At 40.5% G+C, this 20,313-nt stretch overlaps 1 protein-coding gene across 6 annotated transcripts in view; it reads right to left on the bottom strand.

Annotated features, from left to right (window-relative positions):
• Positions 1–5,194: 5,194 nt before the first annotated feature.
• LOC124135588 (atrial natriuretic peptide receptor 1-like) overlaps positions 5,195–20,313 on the bottom strand; it is a 654,598-nt gene continuing 639,479 nt past the window's right edge. For all 6 annotated transcript variants that reach the window (XM_046500976.2, XM_046500985.2, XM_046500994.2 and 3 more), the window contains 10 exons: positions 18,222–18,377; positions 16,072–16,243; positions 14,862–15,011; positions 13,908–14,031; positions 13,200–13,268; positions 11,994–12,168; positions 11,086–11,184; positions 10,733–10,824; positions 9,016–9,593; positions 5,195–7,452 (listed from right to left, as the gene is read on the bottom strand). In XM_046500976.2, the coding sequence (XP_046356932.1) occupies positions 9,507–9,593; positions 10,733–10,824; positions 11,086–11,184; positions 11,994–12,168; positions 13,200–13,268; positions 13,908–14,031; positions 14,862–15,011; positions 16,072–16,243; positions 18,222–18,377 (1,124 nt within the window). In that variant the 3' untranslated portion in view covers positions 5,195–7,452; positions 9,016–9,506. The remainder of the gene's footprint in view (positions 7,453–9,015; positions 9,594–10,732; positions 10,825–11,085; positions 11,185–11,993; positions 12,169–13,199; positions 13,269–13,907; positions 14,032–14,861; positions 15,012–16,071; positions 16,244–18,221; positions 18,378–20,313) is intronic.

Here is a 20,313-nt window from a genome sequence, read left to right on the forward strand (position 1 = left end):
TGGTGCATCTTTCCGAGGCAAGAGCGTCCACTTGACTACATTAAAGTCTAGTGTCCAGCCTTGAAAATTCAAGCCACTTTTCTGTGCTAATATATTAGACTACCGCACTTATCGATAGTCCAATCAGAAAACGTTTTACAAAATCAACATCCGGGTCCCGAAAACGTGGCCTCTGCGCTGGCGACAACCATCGCCTGTCGAATTTGCGCTGAAATTATTAAAAAAATATAGAGAGACAAATATGTTCGAAGTGGTTTCACTCGCCAAGGTACTTCCATATATAGGAGGAACACTATCTAATTGACCCCCTGTTATTTCAACTATAAGAATAAAATGGTCATCTTTGTTGCACGAGAAACAGTGAACGCGGATAGCAAACTCGCTCAAATTTAGCACACTGCACATGTAAAAGATGCCGTCCATAGTGAAACATCCTGCGAACGTCAAACCCACATGGTTCATTTATCGGGTACAACGAAGGAAAATGCCTCCAAAAGTGTACCTGACCAATCAAAGAATGCAGTTGCCAGACTCTTTCGTAAATATAAAAGTGTGATATCCCGACTGATGAAACAATATTGGGAAACGGGTGAGGTTAAGATTTAGAGGAAGGCCTAGCACAGCCCCAAGGGGGAGATGGTTATTCAAGTCTGTTCCAGAAGTTAGGGACAACAATTTTAGGGTTGCCAGAGGAATCCGACTTTCGACATCAAAGATACGAAATAGGTTGAAAACTGGGGGTTTGAAATCTAGACGTTCTTCCAATGCGGATGAATGCGTCTGACTGCAGCGTCTCAGACAACAGTGGGCACAGCAGTTTGGTCGTCAACAGCGGCATTGGAGATACTTCGTGTTTTTCGATAAATCAAAGTTCTGCTTACGGTTATCAGATGGTAGTCAAATTGTTTCGAGACGGCTTGCAGATGGTGCTATCCGGAAGCAATCCAAGAGCGCGATATGTACGGTGGCGGCAGCATCATGGTCTGGACTGCCATCCAATATGACAGCAGTACGGGTCGGATGGTCATGCAAGGGAACATGACCAGTCAACGTTTTATGGACCAGATGTTACGTCATGTGACCATCACATTTGTGCTGCGCGAAGGTCAGAACTTTGAATTCAAGGATGACAACGCACGTCCAGCGATTGTGTTCCCTGACGACTGTCTGAAAAAGCAAGGCTGGGCAGCCAAATCTCCAGATGTGTCACTGATTAAACACCTTTGGGATGTTCTGGGACGAAGGGTTCGCAAACGACTTCAGACTTCCCAGAATTTGCAACAGAAAGGGCACACCTTACAAGAAGAATGGCCAAGGATACCGCGCTTTATATCCAATATTCCCAAAAGAACTCTTGCCTGCATCAATGCTCACGGGTCATGGACCAGATATTGACTTTACAATGAAGATTGAATCCCACAAAGTCATTTCTTTACACATCATTTCTCAATACTTTTGTGTTTTTCCTTAAATAAATTTTTCTAGTATATTTGAGTGACAACTTCATTGTTCTTTAACTCGAACTACTGAACGCCTTTTGCAGTGACAAAGATTGAGTGCTATTTTTAGACGACCCCTGCTAAACGTTTCAGGTGGCCGTGATGTGCAGTGTTACTTGATATTGTGTAGTAACATACGGTGTATGTCTGTATTATTGTAACAGCGACAAGCGTCAGAAATACGGATCATCACTGACCCGTGAAGATCCGGGTTAGAATACGTCTTCAGCAACCCATGCTTGCCGCAAAAGGCGACTATGCTTGTCGTAAGTGGCGACTAACGGGATGGGGTGGTCAGGCTCGCAGCCTTGGTTGATGCATGCCATCATTGCATGGATCGATGCTCATGATATCAAGCAAAGGATTTACAGACCACCGTCATAGAGCTGTGATATTGCTGAGCGCGGCGTTAATCAACAAACAAACAAAACAAACAACGTATCTTTACAGTGGTAATCTGTCATGTTTTTGTCAGTCAGGGATGTAATTTCAAATTTATTCATTATCAGATCGATCAGGTCGTCTGCTATGGTTATCATCTCTGTAAAGCCATTCAAAATCAGAACAGCGATATGGCTAGAAATCGCGTTTTCATCACAAGGGACACAACTCTGGGTGGTGCCACGATCGAGCCAAGAAAAGTAGGCTCGTAATGGCAAGGGTAGAAACTAGGCTTTGATATCGGCTAATGGATACCCTTGCCTCGGGAAGACGGGACATGGTGCAATCAAACCTATAAAGACAATTTGGGCGAATCGGATTGGAACCCACGGCCATAGGTTTCTGGAGGCGCCTCAGATGACTTGGCCACCCATGCCCCCCTCCCGCGGATGATTAGGGAAAACAGAACACCGATTATGAAAAACATCAATACTTTATTCTTCATAAGTTGATTTCTTTGTCAATAAAACTATCACAGACACAATGTCTAAAACAATGAAAGTAGGATGTCACAGCGAGACAAGGGAAAGGAAATAGTCATCCAAATAAATAATAATTATGCATGTCATTTTCATAATTAAACAATGAAACTTAACACGCCAGGCCTAAAACCAGAAATTGTGACATGAAAAATCACAATGCACATATCGTTACGAATATCGATAAATTTATGTTTTGCCATCACATAACGATAAACAAATTGGCATCATTTGGATGTTTGGATTTCACATAAAACTTTGTTCATTTCAATCATGTTTCATATTTTCAACATATGAACTGAAGCTTTCACTTCATTCAACAAAAATGATTGGGACATATATCTTAACATTGAAGTTTAAGAACCAACTGAATCATTCAACTCCTGATGACATCGTGAATGAAACATCACAGCTATATGTACAGCGATATTAATTCACCGCCCTGGCATGGTAGAAAGATACAGGAGCGATTGATGCCATCACAATCACACTGACCGCCTCCGTGGTGCAGTGTACAGAGCTTCTGTCCGAGAGAGTGGTCGGTGTTTCGATCCCCGGCCACGTCACACCAAAAGACGGTAAAAGATTGTTCTTGTTGTTACTCGTCCTAGTGCTGGGCATTAAGGGGCTAAAACAAAGACCGGTCGGCTCGGAATGCAATACGGATCCGTTGACAATTCCTTAACCGTCGCTTGCACTGTAGCTCAGAGTATTTCATCCGATTACATCAAGAGTTAAACACTCAATTAGGGCTGTGCTGTCTCTATCATCAGCCCGAATTGAGTATGTATATCAGCGGTTCTTGTCCGTTCCATATCTATGATGTCGTCAGAAGGTATTATACATAATTTAGCACTAAAATGCTACTTTCAATTAATTAACATGTGTAACATTTGTTAATAAACTTTAGGACACACATATAACAGGGGAATAATAACACTTGAATCAACAAACACATATACGTTAGTGTGGTATATCTACACACGGCAACAAAAACAGATTAAAAAACACTTTTTTACATTTTCATTCGGTATTATGTTCATGTCCTCTTCAAATCATCTTCCCGAGTCAAGAGAGTTAACTAAAAGTCCAGTTTCCACCCTTGCCGAACTAGGCTGGAATTACTGGGCTCGATCGTAGCGCCACCAGTGGATATTACCAGTTATGTCCCTTCTAAGTCTCTTCTATGGACCAATCAGATTCCACCTCTCGTATTACTTGGGTTTGCTTCACACAAAATGGTGGCGCCCGGTCAGGACGATCTGATCGATAATCAAGATCAAAATAAAACGGATCTTACATCGCGAAATGCATCAAAATACGTGAACACCTTGATTTAAAAACATGAAAAGATTTGGAACTGCTGACTACGAGTTGGCGGTGCACATGTTTTGCAAATCCTACAATCGATCGACATCTGCACGACAGTTTACAAACCGGATTTCGATTTTGTTGCGCGATTTTGATTGGACTACGCACATACCTGTTAGTACAGCCAAAATGTAACTCCATAATACCAGTTTAGTTCGGCAAGGGTGGAAACTGGACTTTTATAGTCAGTTAACTCTCTTGCCTCGGGAAGATGTCTTCAAATAGGTTCACACTGTTAAGCGCGTGAGGAGAGTATGTAAGCCCTGAATATCGGCTTCTTGTCTCTACTCCACAAAATAATCTCAGTGTTTATGACCCTACATTAAAATAACTAGTTCAAGCAGCAATAGCAATAAATGAATATCTTCTGACGATTGTAAGAACATTGTTAAAGACATAACAAATCGCAGACATAAGACCAAGTGCATTTCCATATTCACAAGAAATTCCTGCAGTCCATTGTAGATTCCGACTTTAGCATAAGCATGTGTTTATGAATCACTATGAAATAGTAATGGGACCAGGTGTTCGCAAAAAGGTGAACATATCCTGCCACACCAGTGACACCTGTCACAAATGCATGCAAGGGCAAGTCAAGTGTTCATCTAAAGAAACCACGGAAACATATGGTCAACATAGGGATGTATCGGACATCATTTTGGTCACTGATGCGTCAAATTTGGAAATGTGCTTTAACGACAAGGATAATGACAGCTCTTAAACTAAGATCCTCTTGTGGAACGCATGCCGTGAACCTTCTTAAAGAACATAAACAGTCGCAGTTATAGAACTGAGATCTGTATGTGGGGCTAGGGCCCGGGTCTTGGTTACAAACAGAAATAATGGCAACTGTAAAATCTTGTGGAAAAGACACATAAGTACGCCTGCACTAGGCAATTAGCAGGACGGCCTCAGCGCTTCCAATGCCCACCCTGGGGTCCGTTCCTCAAAGCCATCGCAGCGCTAAGGTTATCATAACATCTATACTTTAACATAGACTTACGACTGTCGTTGCGCTACGACCGCTTTGTGGAACGGGGCTCCAACACTCACTGTGGCGAGTCGCAGTACTAGGACAGATCTAACGAGCGTCACCTATGGGGTGACTGCATGCGATTGTGCAGGTAGGTGCCTTAACCAACACTCGTGGTATAACTAACCGGAATTAGATCATTATACTTACAAATACTATTATATACAGGGTACAGACACTAAAGAACTGCAGCCGCATCACCGTGTGGATTCCATACTATTCATTTGGTCATTCTTATTTTTATTAAATATCGTCGGAGGCCGTGGTATCTTGATATAATTTTTGACATATTGCGATAATAATTTGTAATTGTATTTTAAAATTTATAAGAAAGTTCTGCAGAGATAGAGTAAAACAAGTATTCACGATATCGTTTGGACACTTCTGTGGGACAATATTTGTCTTGATGTTTATGCCAATCGTCTTTTTCGGGCAAACGAAATTCTAGAAAGAATATCAAACACAAACTATCTACCTGACTAAAACGCTGGTTTGAAGCCGATGGCACGTGGATAACATTGTAAAAGTTTTGATATCACCACAACTCACAATTTATGCTTGATAAAGTTCGAAACAGCCTAACAAATACAGATTTGTGCGATTTGTGTTTTTTTTCTCGTTTGTCCAGCAGTTAAAATATGGACACCCGTAAGCTTAACGACACATGGACTAAATTTTGATAATATTGTGACAGCAAGCAATTCCTATAAATGGTAGCCTTTCATGTGTACTGTTATTGTGTAATTAGACTTAGAGTACATTATCCATATATCTATACTTTGCTTAATGCAGCATTTAACATTTATACTCTCAAACAGATCAAGTCTTTCCAAAAACTGTGAAAGTAAAAAATCTATTCTTATAATGATTATGTCGCGATTTTTAGGTGAAGTTAAAAATGAGAAAAAAAGGAATTAGGTTAAATGATAAAACGCGGTGTAAAATGATTAAAAATATTTTTAATGAACTAAACTCAATTTTACTCCCCTCATAGTAGGTTTTAATATTTTAATCATGTACATAATGAAGTTTGGATATGGCTACCGAACTTTAACATCACGTAAGTTCGCAATGTCCGAGTTTAATTGGGGCAATACGGCATCTGGTTCAGAATTTGATAACCCTGTCATTTTAACAGAATGAAATCCCCACGGTTGCGCCTACTTTGCATCCTCGATCTTCCAGGGTATTATATTCCCATTCTTAAATATTATATACCATAGACCCATTCGAACTCAAAGCGGCTATTTTGGCATAATGTCATTTGAACCGGGCTTGAAACGGAGCTATGGTTGCGAATGAGTCCAAGGTATGAATACTAACTGAATTGAAATATAATACATTGGAGGAGCAAGCATACCTACTTTGTAGATATAATTAAAACACGATGGCAAACAGTGATTTTAGCTGCTTCGGGGGCCTCAATACAGCACGAGCGATATCTACATGAAATCCACACCGTTCTTATGCTTGATTGACAAGTGACACACAGAGGACATAAGCGACAACCTAGAAATGGATTTTACTGTTAGAGCAAGCAGTTTCATTATAAAGCATTATCTACCTGATAGGAAATCACATCAAGTTATATACAATGTTTTTAAAAATAAATAATCATTGTGCATGAAGCAAAATAAATACGGTTGCATAATTATGTACAGCTTCAATATTCAATATTTTCCAAATATCATTTAAACATATAACACATATCAATCGTGATGTTTTGTGAAATATACGTGTACATATTTATTGTCATTTTCTAAAGTATACATGTGAAGAAGATTCATAAACAAAAGAATATGACGAAACATTTTATTGGAATATGCACGCTAAATATATACGAGTACATTCAAGAATTAAACATGAACTATCATATAATTAAACAAGACTTTGAGACGTCATGACACATCATAATAAGCAGTAGCATTTAGGCTATCACATATGCATTTGAGCCGTCAACCAAAACATCGGTTCGAGTTGATATTCCTCATCATTTAACACGGGAGTATGAACTAATACTCCCTGATTGGAAAAAAATACTCGCCATGTGGTTTAATTATTATAAAATAATAATTCAAAATGTGGTTTTGAAAGAAATTTGTTCGAAATGGGATCAATATACATTGATATATATACATTTTAACTAACACAACGGCAAGACATCGATTTGTATATAATATCGATCACAGCGATTTCAAGCAAACGTTATAGGCACGCGTATAAGTACCGTGAAATCTACATGGTAAATGACCCGTTAGTCAGTTGTACATAACATAGTGATAGTGAAATAGACACGAACAGTTGTAAATATCAATCACTAAGGGAGACGTCAAAGCATGGATTTTAAATACCATCTTTGTAAAATGATATGTTTAGATATGAGACGTGTGTGGTGTTATTAACAATAAATAGCAGTAATAGATCCAGATTTGAAATAAACATGAAAATATCTATGTACATACATGTTCATGTCTCGGTTGTCTGAGACAGGAGTGACGCTATTCTGAAATGTACACGTGGTCTATGCACTAATATATGCACATGAAGCTGAAAGACACTTGACAGACTGTGTGGATTGGAGCAAATGACGTCATCGCTGATATGGCAAAGATCTGTGGAAGCATCATATCTGGAAAAAAGGAAATATAATTAAAATACTTGTTTGAATTTATGCTGAAGTAATGACTGTCTTGTTTAATTGAGGTTCGCCCTAATTACGTTTCTAGGTCTGTCAGTACCATATTCGTGCTCGTGGGTTTCACCAAAGTGGTAAACGTCTGAGACCTGCATCACTTTTGCCACACACCGTGATATAACTGGTTTGGTGTATACTATTAAAACATGCCGTTAAACTCACACTCACTCTTATATACGGCAACGTTAACTAGGTCAACTGATAATCTTTCAATGTGATACACGGGGTCAAAGTGAACCGTCACCGCTCGTATCTTTCCGTAACCTACGAGAAGGCTTGTACCGGAATGACACGAGTTGGTTACGCCACCAAAGTGTCATTCACTGTGAAAGAGCTTGGATGCGAAATAGCAAAAGGGAGGTAACTGCTTCTCGTTTAATTTATACGTACGCGATAACGTTTCAGCTAACACGCATTGAACTCTGATCTAAAAACGATTTTTTTCAGTGTCAATGTTTTATACCATATGTTCTCAATACAAAATTTACAAATAAGTCACAGTTAAGGAAATAATCTTTGTACATTGAGTTTACATTTAACATAGCATCAGCAATATTTCTGCGTTGTTGATAAAGACGTGTTGAGGGACGACATCTGTGATGTACATGTAGCATTTTTGTTTTTGTTTAGTTGAGTTGACCGCCAGCTTGAAGTGTTTCGGTAATATCATGTCGGCTTAATGTTGAATAAAGGTCAACGAGAACCACGTTGTAGACGCTGACCGCTTTGATCATGGCCGCGATATGGCATACCAGGGATCATAAAAGCAACGAAACTTAGATCAGCGGATCCTGTCTGCTAAATAAAATGCGAAAAACCCTTTCCAAAAGGCATCTGTATAAGAGTCCACTGTATAATTCCGACTGTATCACAAGCATGAGTTTATGAATCACTATCAGGTAGTGGTAATACCAGGTGTCCGGGAAATCATGAGCCTTTCCTGCCCAACCGGTGGTACCCGTCACAAACACATGCAACGACAAGTCAAGTGTTCACCTGACAACAACGCGGAAACATATGGTACAGGATAAAATAAGAAATTGCTGCTTTGCAACAGACATAATTTTGTCACTGATGCATCACATTCGGAAATGTCTCCCACGTGTCTACCATATATAACCGCATGATTTGTTCCAGCTATATGACGGCGGTCTGTAAATAATCGGGTCTGGACCAGACAATCCAGTGATTGACATCATGAGCATCGATCCACGCAATTGGGATCGATGACATGCATCAACCAAGTCAGCGAGCCTGACCACCCGATCCCGTTAGTCGCCTTTTACGACAAGCATAGTCGCCTTTAACGGCAAGCATGGGTTGCTGAAGACCTATTCTACCCCGGAATCTTCACAGGTCTACAATCGTATGAAAGATAATATCTGAAGCTTGTTGAAAGCAGGAGCGCTAAACGCCATTTTCAACTGTGAGCCCCAGGTCATTGCTCCAGCGTTCCTCCTAAGCACAAGATAAATGTAAACAGCTGGCAGTACTTACCATCAAATGGTTACACCTGATTGGATCCACAATTTAAACGTCTATTTCAAAGCGTGTAGGCACCACCAAAATAGTCAACATGGATACAGTTCTTCCTTCGGTCTCTTTCACTAGGCACACACTGTCAATCATTCGGTGAACAGGAGAAGTAATGGAATGGTGAAACGTCGTCGCAGCACTTCGATGAAACCAGTCACACTTCAGAGACAGAGCGCCAACTACTTAAAAAATTATCTTCTCTTGCGAACATGAAATACAATCATCAAAGTTGAAATATGTGAAAGTTTCGCAGTAGGATGTAACTCTCACAGTACAAACTCCACCAAACACACTGTGGCAAATTTGTGTCCACAATCAGCACTACGGCACTGAACCATTTCATTTCAATTTACATTTATCTATTACAGATATACATATGCACAACTTGCAGCACGAACACTCGTAGATTGCTTGTCAGCTGATATGACGTATTGATGATGTCACGAATGACGTCATGATGCAATGGCTCTCAGAGGACTGGTGTTGTCAGCCGACTCACGTTCTCCTTGTAGCCAATATGTCGTCATTTTACCTTTGCCCTGTAAACAAAGAAAAGTTAAAAGATTGAGTGAGTGAGTTGGGTTTTAACGACGCTTTTAACAGTATTCCAGTTATACCACGGCGTGTCAGCTTAATGTTGGAGGAAAGCCCGAAATGATGCAGGTCTCAGACGTTTACCACTTTGGTGAAACCAACAAGCATGGGTATGGTGCTGACGAACCTAGAAACATAATCGGGGCGAACCGGGATTCGAACCCAACATCATAGGTTTCTGGCGTAACTGTGCACAGCGAATTGCGGCCCCCAAAAGTGAAATGAGAAGCGGAAGAGCAACGTTACAATACCCATGATGCGTTAATACAGAACCCACTGAAAATCCGAGTTAGAATTGGTCTTCGGCAACCCAGATTTCTCGTAAGAGGCGACTTAAGGGATCGGGTGATTGGCTTGCTGACTTGGTTGATGCATGTCATCGTATCGAAGATCGATGCTCCTGATATCAATCACGGGATTGTCTGGCCCAGAGTCGGATGTTTTTAGAGGCCGCCGTCACATAGCTTGAATATTGCCGAGTGGGCGTTACATAACAAACAAAAAACGTAAAATATCAATGTGTTAATAGGGACCATTTCACAAGGTATGGTAATCTTGAGTGACAAGGTTCCTTCGTAGAAAGTATTTTGCGTATGCAAACCTTTGAAATTCTTCGCCTTGAAGATGATTTTCAGATTATGGAGCAGCACTCCATGCTTACGTAAATAAATGAGTGTGAAAGTGAATCTTCGAATGAGTCAGTGAATAAGTAAGCTTTGTCACACGACATCGAGTCCAGAACACGCAAACCAGTGACTGATAGCAGGAGCAAGGTTCCATGGCTTAGCCGCATGATGGCATGACCACACGAACCCCATTTCAGTCAGCGCTAACACCAAGCATGGGAATCAACACATCCTGTGACTTTAAACCTTAAACACTTGTTTGTTCAAGCAGATCAGCTTCTGACATTCTACAACTAACACGTCCCATTTTAATTCTTGAAATCCATTTGTTCAGAATCTCTCCATGCTGTGGTTAGTCCCGGTCAAAGGTATTTACAATATTCAACACGCTGTTTTCATGGGAACATACTAAGGAAGACTAAATTGAAACTATATATACTATTTTATACATGTATTACCTTCATCTCGACTGCACCTCGACATTCTAATTCAAAGGTCTTGAACTCATCAAGCACTTGTTTTGTGTAATCACTAACGTGTATTCTCAGAGCTGAAAACAACAGGGAAGAGGGCTTTTGTTATAAATACAAAACCATACATGTTAATATATCAGAACAATGATCACATTTTTTTTTCAAAAGATAAACAAAAACATGTTCGTATTTCGTTTTCAAAGAGTAACCTCCTAATCATATTCAACGTGTAAGAAAATGTGTTTGTTTATGTTCAGTGCCTGAGGCTTTCACAGTCAGTTATATACATTATTCGCAGTATTATATTACTGTTATTATTGATATTTTGTATTACTTACGAAGTCCATTCGACTCCATCCTAGAAGAGGTGTTGACAGTATCCCCGAATAGACAGTACCGGGGCATCTTCAGACCGACCACACCCGCACACACGGAACCTGGATAAGTGAAGAGTGAGTGAGTGAGTGAGTTTGGTTTTAGCCGATTTGAATAGTTTATAACACGGCGTGTCAGCTTTATGAGGGAAAACAGTACGGGATGATACTTGTACAATTTGATCATGATGTGCTCGAAACGGGCTCCGAACCCAGGACCTGCGGATCCCAGCATAGCTAGGGCTTAGACTATTGGCCTAGAACATAGAGAGAGTAGTTATACAGTAGACCGTGAACCAGTTTAGATACTGGGCCACTTGTTTTTCCAAAGGGAGCGAGTGTTGTTTTACGGCTACCCTGGCGTGTTGGGGACCGGAGTCCTCACAAAGAGGCGGGGTTAGGTGAAATGGGTTTTAACGTCGCGTCAAGATTATTTCACATCTATGTGCAAGCACGTGTGTGTCTGCTGGTACTAGCCAGGACTAATGCCGTCTTTATAGTGCTAGCTCACTGTAATACCATGCCGCTGTATAACAAGGATACCCACCACAGAAACAGCACACTGACAAGTCTGATGTAGTTTCATTTCATATCATAACATAAATGGATGCATAAATGTATGACAAGGTTTGTGAGAAATTTGATATATAGTTAAAGTATCCGATATGGCTGTCAATATTTATCGTAAACCACGTACTACATGTATTTCAACCCAAGTAGCATCAAATGTTCCGGTGGCGTGTTACGTGAATGGCAATATAATACGGGTATTGGAGTTGACTGTATGTGGGAAATGTCCCAATAAGTGTAACACTAGCTGCTTCTAATGATAAAATACTGATACAAAGAAACCTCGATAATTCTTCAGGTACCTGAATGTATTCCAATCCTGAGTTTCAGCTGGTCATTCGGTCTGTGGCGGATCTTGAAGCACATCACAGCGTTGAGGAGAGCCAGCGACATCCGGGCAATCTCTCTAGCGTGGAAGTTTCCGTTCCGAACCGGAAGTCCAGACACCACCATGTACGCATCTCCGATTGTCTCCACCTGATGGCATGACGTGGGTTGTGAGAGGGATGTGGTGATTGTCAAATTAATCACTCTGTGCATGAATACTGCACAGGCGGCTTCGGGTATCACGAAGTTTATGTCGGCTGTGACAAACCTAATTTTATTTCCGTAACAGTGGTTACAAACGTTATTGTTCAAATGAAAAGACAACAACCCTATGAGACATGTTTCTTAGGGTTACTGATATCCGGTGTTGGCTGTATGTGGACAAATGTTCGCATACATACTGATTCAAGGATACCTCGTCACTCCTTAAGTTTGTCTAGCAACCCCTCTCCAGGACAGTTTCTTTTCGGAGGGCCAGTACTTTCTGGTATATTTACAAAGGGAGACAACTCCATCTTCATGATTCATTGAAAAACTTATGGTCATAAAGAAATAAAATCAGATTGTCACTCCTCCTCACTGGCAAACGTTACTTGATGAAATACATCATTTACGTGGTCCAGCCAAACATTCATGCTGTACGCGAATTCGTCAACATTTGATGTACATGTTATATATCGTGAACATTCTGTTTGGATAAAAATATGAGTAATATACAAAATGCCTCGTATCTCCCGTTTTGGAGGAAAAATGTTGTGTATGGTTTTTGTTTAATGTTTAACGCCGCACTCAGCAATATTCCAGCTATATGTATGTGGCCTGTAAATAATCGAATCTGGACCAGACAATCCAGTGATTGACATCATCATCATCATCGATCTACGAAATTGGGATACAGTGACATGCATCAACATGACAATCCGATCCCGTTAGTCGCCTCTTACAACAAGCAAAGTTGCCTGTTACGGCAAGCATGGGTTGCTGAAGACCTATCCTACCCCGGATGTTCAGGGGTGGGGAAAAATGTAATAATTCATTGTCACAATGTTTATTAATGATTGGAAAAATGAGATTTCGTTATTACATAAACAGATGCTGTTTAAAGCAAACCGAAGTCTGATATGCATGACGTCCATTAAATACATCATGAATTACATAACATTATGTCACTTCAATCATACCTTGTAGACATCAAAGTTCTCAATGATGGAATCGAAGGTCGTGTAGAGATCATTCAACAGATCGATCACCTGCAGAGATCAATCATACAGTGTCAGTTTCATATGAAACTATACTGTGAATGAAAATGATACACCCAGACAGCTCAGATACATGGTTCTTAATGGTGGTGACAAAACGAAGACGCATTAGCATAGATAATAGACTAAACAATGTGAATGCTATGGTCAAATAAAGTCTTTATGTTCAACCGTAAACAAAATACCGATGGAAGTAAATATCTATTTCCGAGAAACACAATGATTTGCTAAACTAAGTCGTTCCCTCATTTCATTCCAACAGCATATGAGAAACAAGTAAAATTAATGAGAGTTATCCTTCCCTTATAACCTTAAAACAAGAACCGTAACATGACGTACGTAACGTAACTAAACTGTCATCAAAATGTCTCATTGACATGTGGCAATACCCAAAGATGAAACATGCCGAAACCCCAAAACAAAATAAAGTGAAAATAATACCAGTTATCTTAGTGTCCTGTCTCACAACCTGATAAACGAAACAACACAACCCTAAGTGCAAAGACATCCATTTGCAATGACTGGTAGTCAGTCCCATTCAACGAATTCAACAAGAAGGGCATTTAGAGCCTCTCGAGCCAAACGAACAGTTTCTGCCCCCGATGTTTCATTGTCTCGTCGAGCACTGACCTGCATGGGAGTGCTGTCTGCAGACAGTGCAGTGAAGCCGCATATGTCGGAAAAGTAGATCGTGACAGATTCGAAGTTCTCAGCCGCGACAGACCTGCCACGTATAAGTTGTGTAGCAACTTCCCTGGAACCAAGAGATGAGTTTCACTGATTGCCGTCTCCACAACTCCATCAATACACAGAAGATCGAATTATGTGTTGCAATTGTGTCAATTTTGGTGGGACAATTGATCCAAGTTATGTAAGAGTCACCGTTAAACACAGTCAATTTGGTTGTAGATTCAGTGAATATTACATGTTAACTGCGGGGCAAAAGAAAGTATACACTTAAAATTAGATTTGACCAAAACATTACAAATGTTATTAAAACGTAACTAGGCTGAAAACAGTCGCCAAACACTGCAAACTTAAGGTCAAAATCCAACAAAGATACTCGTATCAAATAAACACCATCGCATAATATAACAATTTCTTGTTTGCTTCATATTAGCCAGCATCAAACATTGTCTTTACTTTTCTTTTGCCCGGCAGTTTAATATTCAGATATTAAAACATCTAAAAAAGGCTTATTTCAGTTTGACACAATATAATTCACAATAACACACTGTATGTAAATTGGGCTCGAACGTCGTCTGAGTTTGAAATATAAACGGTGTGTCAGCTTGATGTGGGAGACAGACACCTCTCACACAGTATGTATGATCTACAGCCTCGGAGATCATACATACAAGGAGTCGATGGGTTGACGATCATAATCGGGGCGAATATAAAATCCAAACTCACGACCAGCGGATCCTGGCACATCGAAGGGACGCAAGGCTTCACAACAAACTGCGGCGACCATTGCAGCATATAGCTAAAGTGTGCACCGTTGAACTAACAGATTAAAACTAAAGACTATAATTTGGGGTTATAACAGATCAATTTGTATTGCATTTTGTAGATCGAGCTTACTTTGGCAACATGGAGTAGAGAAGATCTTCCGCTCTTTTCTTCTCCTCCAGATAATCCGCTGTGCGCTCCGAGACGAGAGCTTCCAAGTTGTTGGCGTACTGTTCCATACGGGACAACAAGTTGTCGAGGATGTTGCCTTTGTCACCGTCCCTGAAACAACCAATAATGTCAATCATTACATTCTGTTTTCTGTATCAATTGCACTGAATGACTGAATATAAGAATATAATTGTGTATAACTGAGAGAGCTCAGAGTTCGCATCTACAACTAGGTTACATAGGAATAAGGATAATAGAGGAATAGAGGAATACGTGGGACCAAGTGTGTCCCAACTGATGGTATGTGTTTGATTGCAGTTTTACAACCTTTACATCTCTGTGACCACAAGGATAATCAGTCTGGATCAGAAAAAGATAGTGAGTGATAGCATGAACACTGATTACTACGACACACAAATGTGCCAGATTACATAGTGGCAGCAACAAGCACGTGCCGGTGGCGTACACTGTATCACCATGGCGACGCATGCTGGCCAGCATCCTTCATGTCCCTTCTTAGGACGTGTAGGTTCATGGGACTTAAATTTAGATATGATAAGGCGTATAACTACCTATTTTGAATATTTACATTTTATTCAACAAGATAACACCAGCAGGAATATCTAGGATGCATATACCTGTTCATGTATGTGTTTATTCCCGAACACAAACAATATCTTTCTTCTCATAAAATACGATACAAAATACGTGCATTAAATTCAAAACAACCATCAATTTGTGATGAATTGTGAGTATAAGTGTCGCTGATATACAATAACATATATAACATATTACACTCATGATCTCTACGTGGATTTTGTTCGAAAGGAGTTCCCTCCCTTAGACTGTGTTGAAATACTTACAGGCAATTATTGTTGGGCAAATTACCATCACGCCATGAGACAACTTAAATATATCAACGGGAAATAATCAAATATTTTCTGGACAATTTTTTGTGGCAGGCGCTGCCGGTAGGGTAGGACATGCTCACATCTTTCGTAAACACCTGTTGTCATCACTAATTTTCAGCGATCCATTCATGTATGCGCCTTAAGGCCGTATGGAATCTGTTTCGTCGGATATTTAAGACTGGTTTTTCTCTAACGTTGAGGGGTTTTATGTTTACATTCCTAAGACTACAATTTCAATACGGATCGACGAGATCACTTACTTGTTAAGTTTCCTAATGATGGACTTGAGAGCGGTAAAGTCCGGACGCTCGGCCGGGTCTTCTGCCCAGCACCGTTTGATGACGTCAGCAAGTTCGTCACAAGGACAGTCATATTCCTCGATGGTGGGCCGGAAGTATGGCCGCACACCGTTCTTCAACTTTTCATATATATCTGAAATATTGAAAATAAGCCACTTTCATTTATACAGTGAGTGAGTATGGTTGTACGCCGCTTTAAGCAATATTCCAGCAATATCACGGCGGGGGACACCAGAAATGGGCTTCACCGTATACAGAGTTCCCTTAATAGCATCTGTTTGTTGTTTAACGCCGCACTCAGCAATATTCCAGCTATATGACTACGGTCAGGTAATAAATGAGTCTGGACCAGACAATCCAGTGATTGACATCATGAGCATCGATCCACGCTATTGGGATGCGATGACATGCATCAACCAAGTCAGCGATCCTGACCACCCGATCCCGATCTTCCGACAAGCATGGGCTGCTAAAGACCAATTCTAACCTGGATCTTTATTGAAGTTACGTTGAAGTACATTCATGACAACCTTGTAACACTTATGTTTTATGTAAACGTTTTATAACATGGTGTCATTAAAAAGTATAAATATCCTTTGGAAATGGTCTAGAGATCACGTTACATTTCTCGTGATTGGCCTTACAAAATCATATTTGACATTTACTTTCTCATACTTCTATTCAGCATTATGTATTTTTTGTCATTATGGCGAAAACGAATTCCCATTTGAAACCTGTTAATGCCGTCACTGTTTGCTCCATTGACACCATCATGCAAGCTTTTTGTTACGGCGTCAAAGATGGATGTGCGTATTATTTATACCATATTGAACTCGATCGAACACTGGCTGACTTATCGTTGTGAAAGGAAGTTAAAACTCGCAAAATTACTTTCATCGACATATATGCTCATGGAAATAAATACCGAAACAAACGGCAAAACAATAATGTTTCACACCACAGCTAGCAAATGTCAAACTTCATTAAGAGTGCCAGATGATAATCGCGACTTGAACAGCAAACTCGTGGTTGATAGCATGAACAACGACCCACCTTGTCGTGCCTTACATTACCTTCAACTCAACAAGAGAAATCATAGAATGAAAAGTAAGTATGTCTGGTGTATATAACACTCTGTTTATTTCGGTACATACAGGACGTACTGTTCCGTTATGTATTTCCATCAGTATATCTGCCTACCGTATTCGGTCAACCCCTTCCTAACTTTCTAAAAATAACATACTAGTTACAATTCCAAGACGAACATAACCAAAATAGACATCATCCTCATTATCATGAGAAGTTTATTTGTGTACGGCATTCCATGTCGTCCCCCGATAATTCTATCATATTTTCTTTCTCATGTGTCGGCGCCAATATGCATAATATTTCCAAAACCTTTAGCGTACGCTCAGTCTGTCAAGACGGATCTGAGATAAGATCATTCCCGTCGCAATATATTTTAACCCACGTTCTGAAAAAAACTCTCTCCTTCTGTGATCAATCTGAACGCTGGATTTACATCTATTCGAGAGGCAGGAGATGGCGCGAGCGCGAATGTTCATCTCAAGAGCGCTCATTACTTTTGGCATAGTCTTCATAAACATAGAGGTTTAAGTGATGCTTTGCTTGACTGATGAAGTTGATGAAAATGTTTTCCATAACAAAAATACAAAAAATACGACGGGGATAAAAAAGAACCCAAAAGACATGGCAGGTCCGGAACAGTTCTGCGAGGCATTTTCCAGTTGCAGAAAGCGATGGTACCTTCTTTTGTTTAAAGTATTCAACGCTGGGCCTTTTAAGACTCGAACATCCCAATTGTAGGACATTTAATAAGTGCATTATCATAATTACTATAATATATTCATTTAATGATTCAACACCCCATGTTCAGAAAATCCGACTATCACCAAGGATCAAAAGGAATTAGATGTCAGACTTGGACAGGTGTTTCTAATTGCACTAACACGAGTCGGGATATCATGTCTTCGATATTCTTCCGGGGGCAAAGCTATTTGGCAATTCTACATATCTACTTTAAACTGCGCTGCACTGTTGTCTCAAAGGCTATTGATTGGAATGAGATGGTTTCTGTCGTCGTTACTTACCTTCCGGGCTGAAGTCGGCATTGGCGACGTGGAAGACGCCACTTCTGTACACGATTTCCTGACATATGATGCCGAAGCTGTAGACGTCCCCCTTGATGTTGCCTTCTGGGGGCCGATGATGTAGTCGCAGCAGCTCCGGAGATGTCCATAACTTGCCTGAAATGAAGATTTGTCATGATTTGTTGCAGCGGAATTTGTAGAACGGTGGCCGAGTCGTCTACATTAGGATTACTAATTCAGCTTGTATGCAAAATATGGTTCATGATTGGTTCTGCCAAACCCGGACAAGAAAAGCATGTTCTCTTGAATCACACGAATGAAAATATTTCCCCTGCAGGTAGGCTCATTATATGAATTAGAAATGTGTTTCTAACGTAATTGATTTCCTCAACAATTGACTGCATCTGTGTTCTTGTTGACAGAGCGTCTGACGGTTCGATTCAAGACTGCGTCATACCAAAATAAGATTGTACGTGTTGCGACCCTGCCTGTCCCTCGGGATCAAGGGGATAAAACAAGGACTGTGTCTGAGTGAGATGTTCATGTTAAGACAGCAGCATGATATCTCTGTGGGCTAGCACCTCAAAACCGGCGTTATTTTGAAAGAGTACAAGCATCCGCACACAGACACACACACACACACACGCGTCCATGCACGTCGCTATGAAAGTGCAATCATCTTGACATTCTCCAGACATAAAAATGAGCGTGCCTTGATCTATTCCCGGTAGTAGTTGTCATCAGTTACATTACAGTGAAAAAAAGGAAAAAGCCAGGAATACATATGTTTGAAAAGGTATGCGAGATTCACATGATAGAGTGAAGATGAACTAATGGTGGCAGACAGCTCATTGTTGTCGTTGGCATCTTCCACAATACCTCAATATTGAGGTCAAACGGTGTACGTTTTCCAAGACTGGGAGTTGTACGTGACCCTTCAGCGTGACTATGTCACGTGCTTCATCAACATGTGACTGGAGAGTGAGGTTTGGTTTCACTTTTGATCTTTAGTGAGTGAGTATGAATATACGCCGCTTTTACCAAAATTGCAGCAATATTACCGAGGTAATCGCATATGGGCTTCACATTGTACCGATGTGGGGAATCGAACCCGAATGTCCCGCGTGACGAGCGAGCGCTTTAACCACTAGGCTACCCAACCGCCCCTTATCTTTAGTAATAGGTCAGTCATTGAATGGTAACCCCAGGAATGAGTTTCTCACATTGTAACCATGTGGGGAATCGACCCGAATGTCCCGCGTGACGAGCGAACGCTTTAACCACTAGGCTACCCAACCGCCTCTTATCTTTTGTAATAGGTCAGTCATTGAATGGTAACCCCAGGAATGAGTTTCTCACATTTTAACCATGTGGGGAATCGAACCCGGGTGTTCGCGTGTAGAGGCAGAGCTCGTACCACTGCACTACCCCACCGCCACGTTTGTGACACAATAAGTACTTTCATGATTCTAGTTGTACAGGGGCCTTTAACCGGCACGGGTCAAGCTTCAAGCTTTCGTTCAAACAGGCCGAGTTTATTTTTGAAAGCGAGGTTGGTTGGATGTCGCACTTAGAGAACGAGCTAAATGTGCCACTTGGAAGCCGCGATACGCTTCTGTACGTGCACGTGGAAACCATGTGGGTTTAACGCCGCTTTGAGCCGTATTTCAGATATAACACGGAATGTCAGCTTAATGTGGTGGGAAAACTGGAAGAAATGCACATCTTGGACGTATACCATTTTGTTAACATAAACCTACGAGCAGGGCAACCTGTTAAATCTCATCGTCACCCTTCACCTAGTCTGTCTTACAGACCCTGATACAAATATATCAAATACAGCCCATGCAAGTCTATAATGTTTGGCTAGTCTAGATTACTGCAGTATAAAGGTAGTCTCTGGGCTCCTTTTTATTTTATTTTTATCAAGATAATTTAACAACTGTTTTTTCTGTACGATATGTTCATTTCAGATACTAGATGTTAATCGACCCTTCATCCTCGGAACGTAATAGTTAACTGTGAGGATGAAATTGTATTATTCTGCTTTTTTCAGTAGATATTGTTAATGGCAACCGTCAAATCAACTGGT

Source organism: Haliotis rufescens, unplaced genomic scaffold (genome assembly GCF_023055435.1).
Source record: "Haliotis rufescens isolate VD_foot unplaced genomic scaffold, xgHalRufe1.0.p SCAF_70, whole genome shotgun sequence".
Taxonomy (NCBI): Eukaryota; Metazoa; Mollusca; class Gastropoda; order Lepetellida; family Haliotidae; genus Haliotis; species Haliotis rufescens.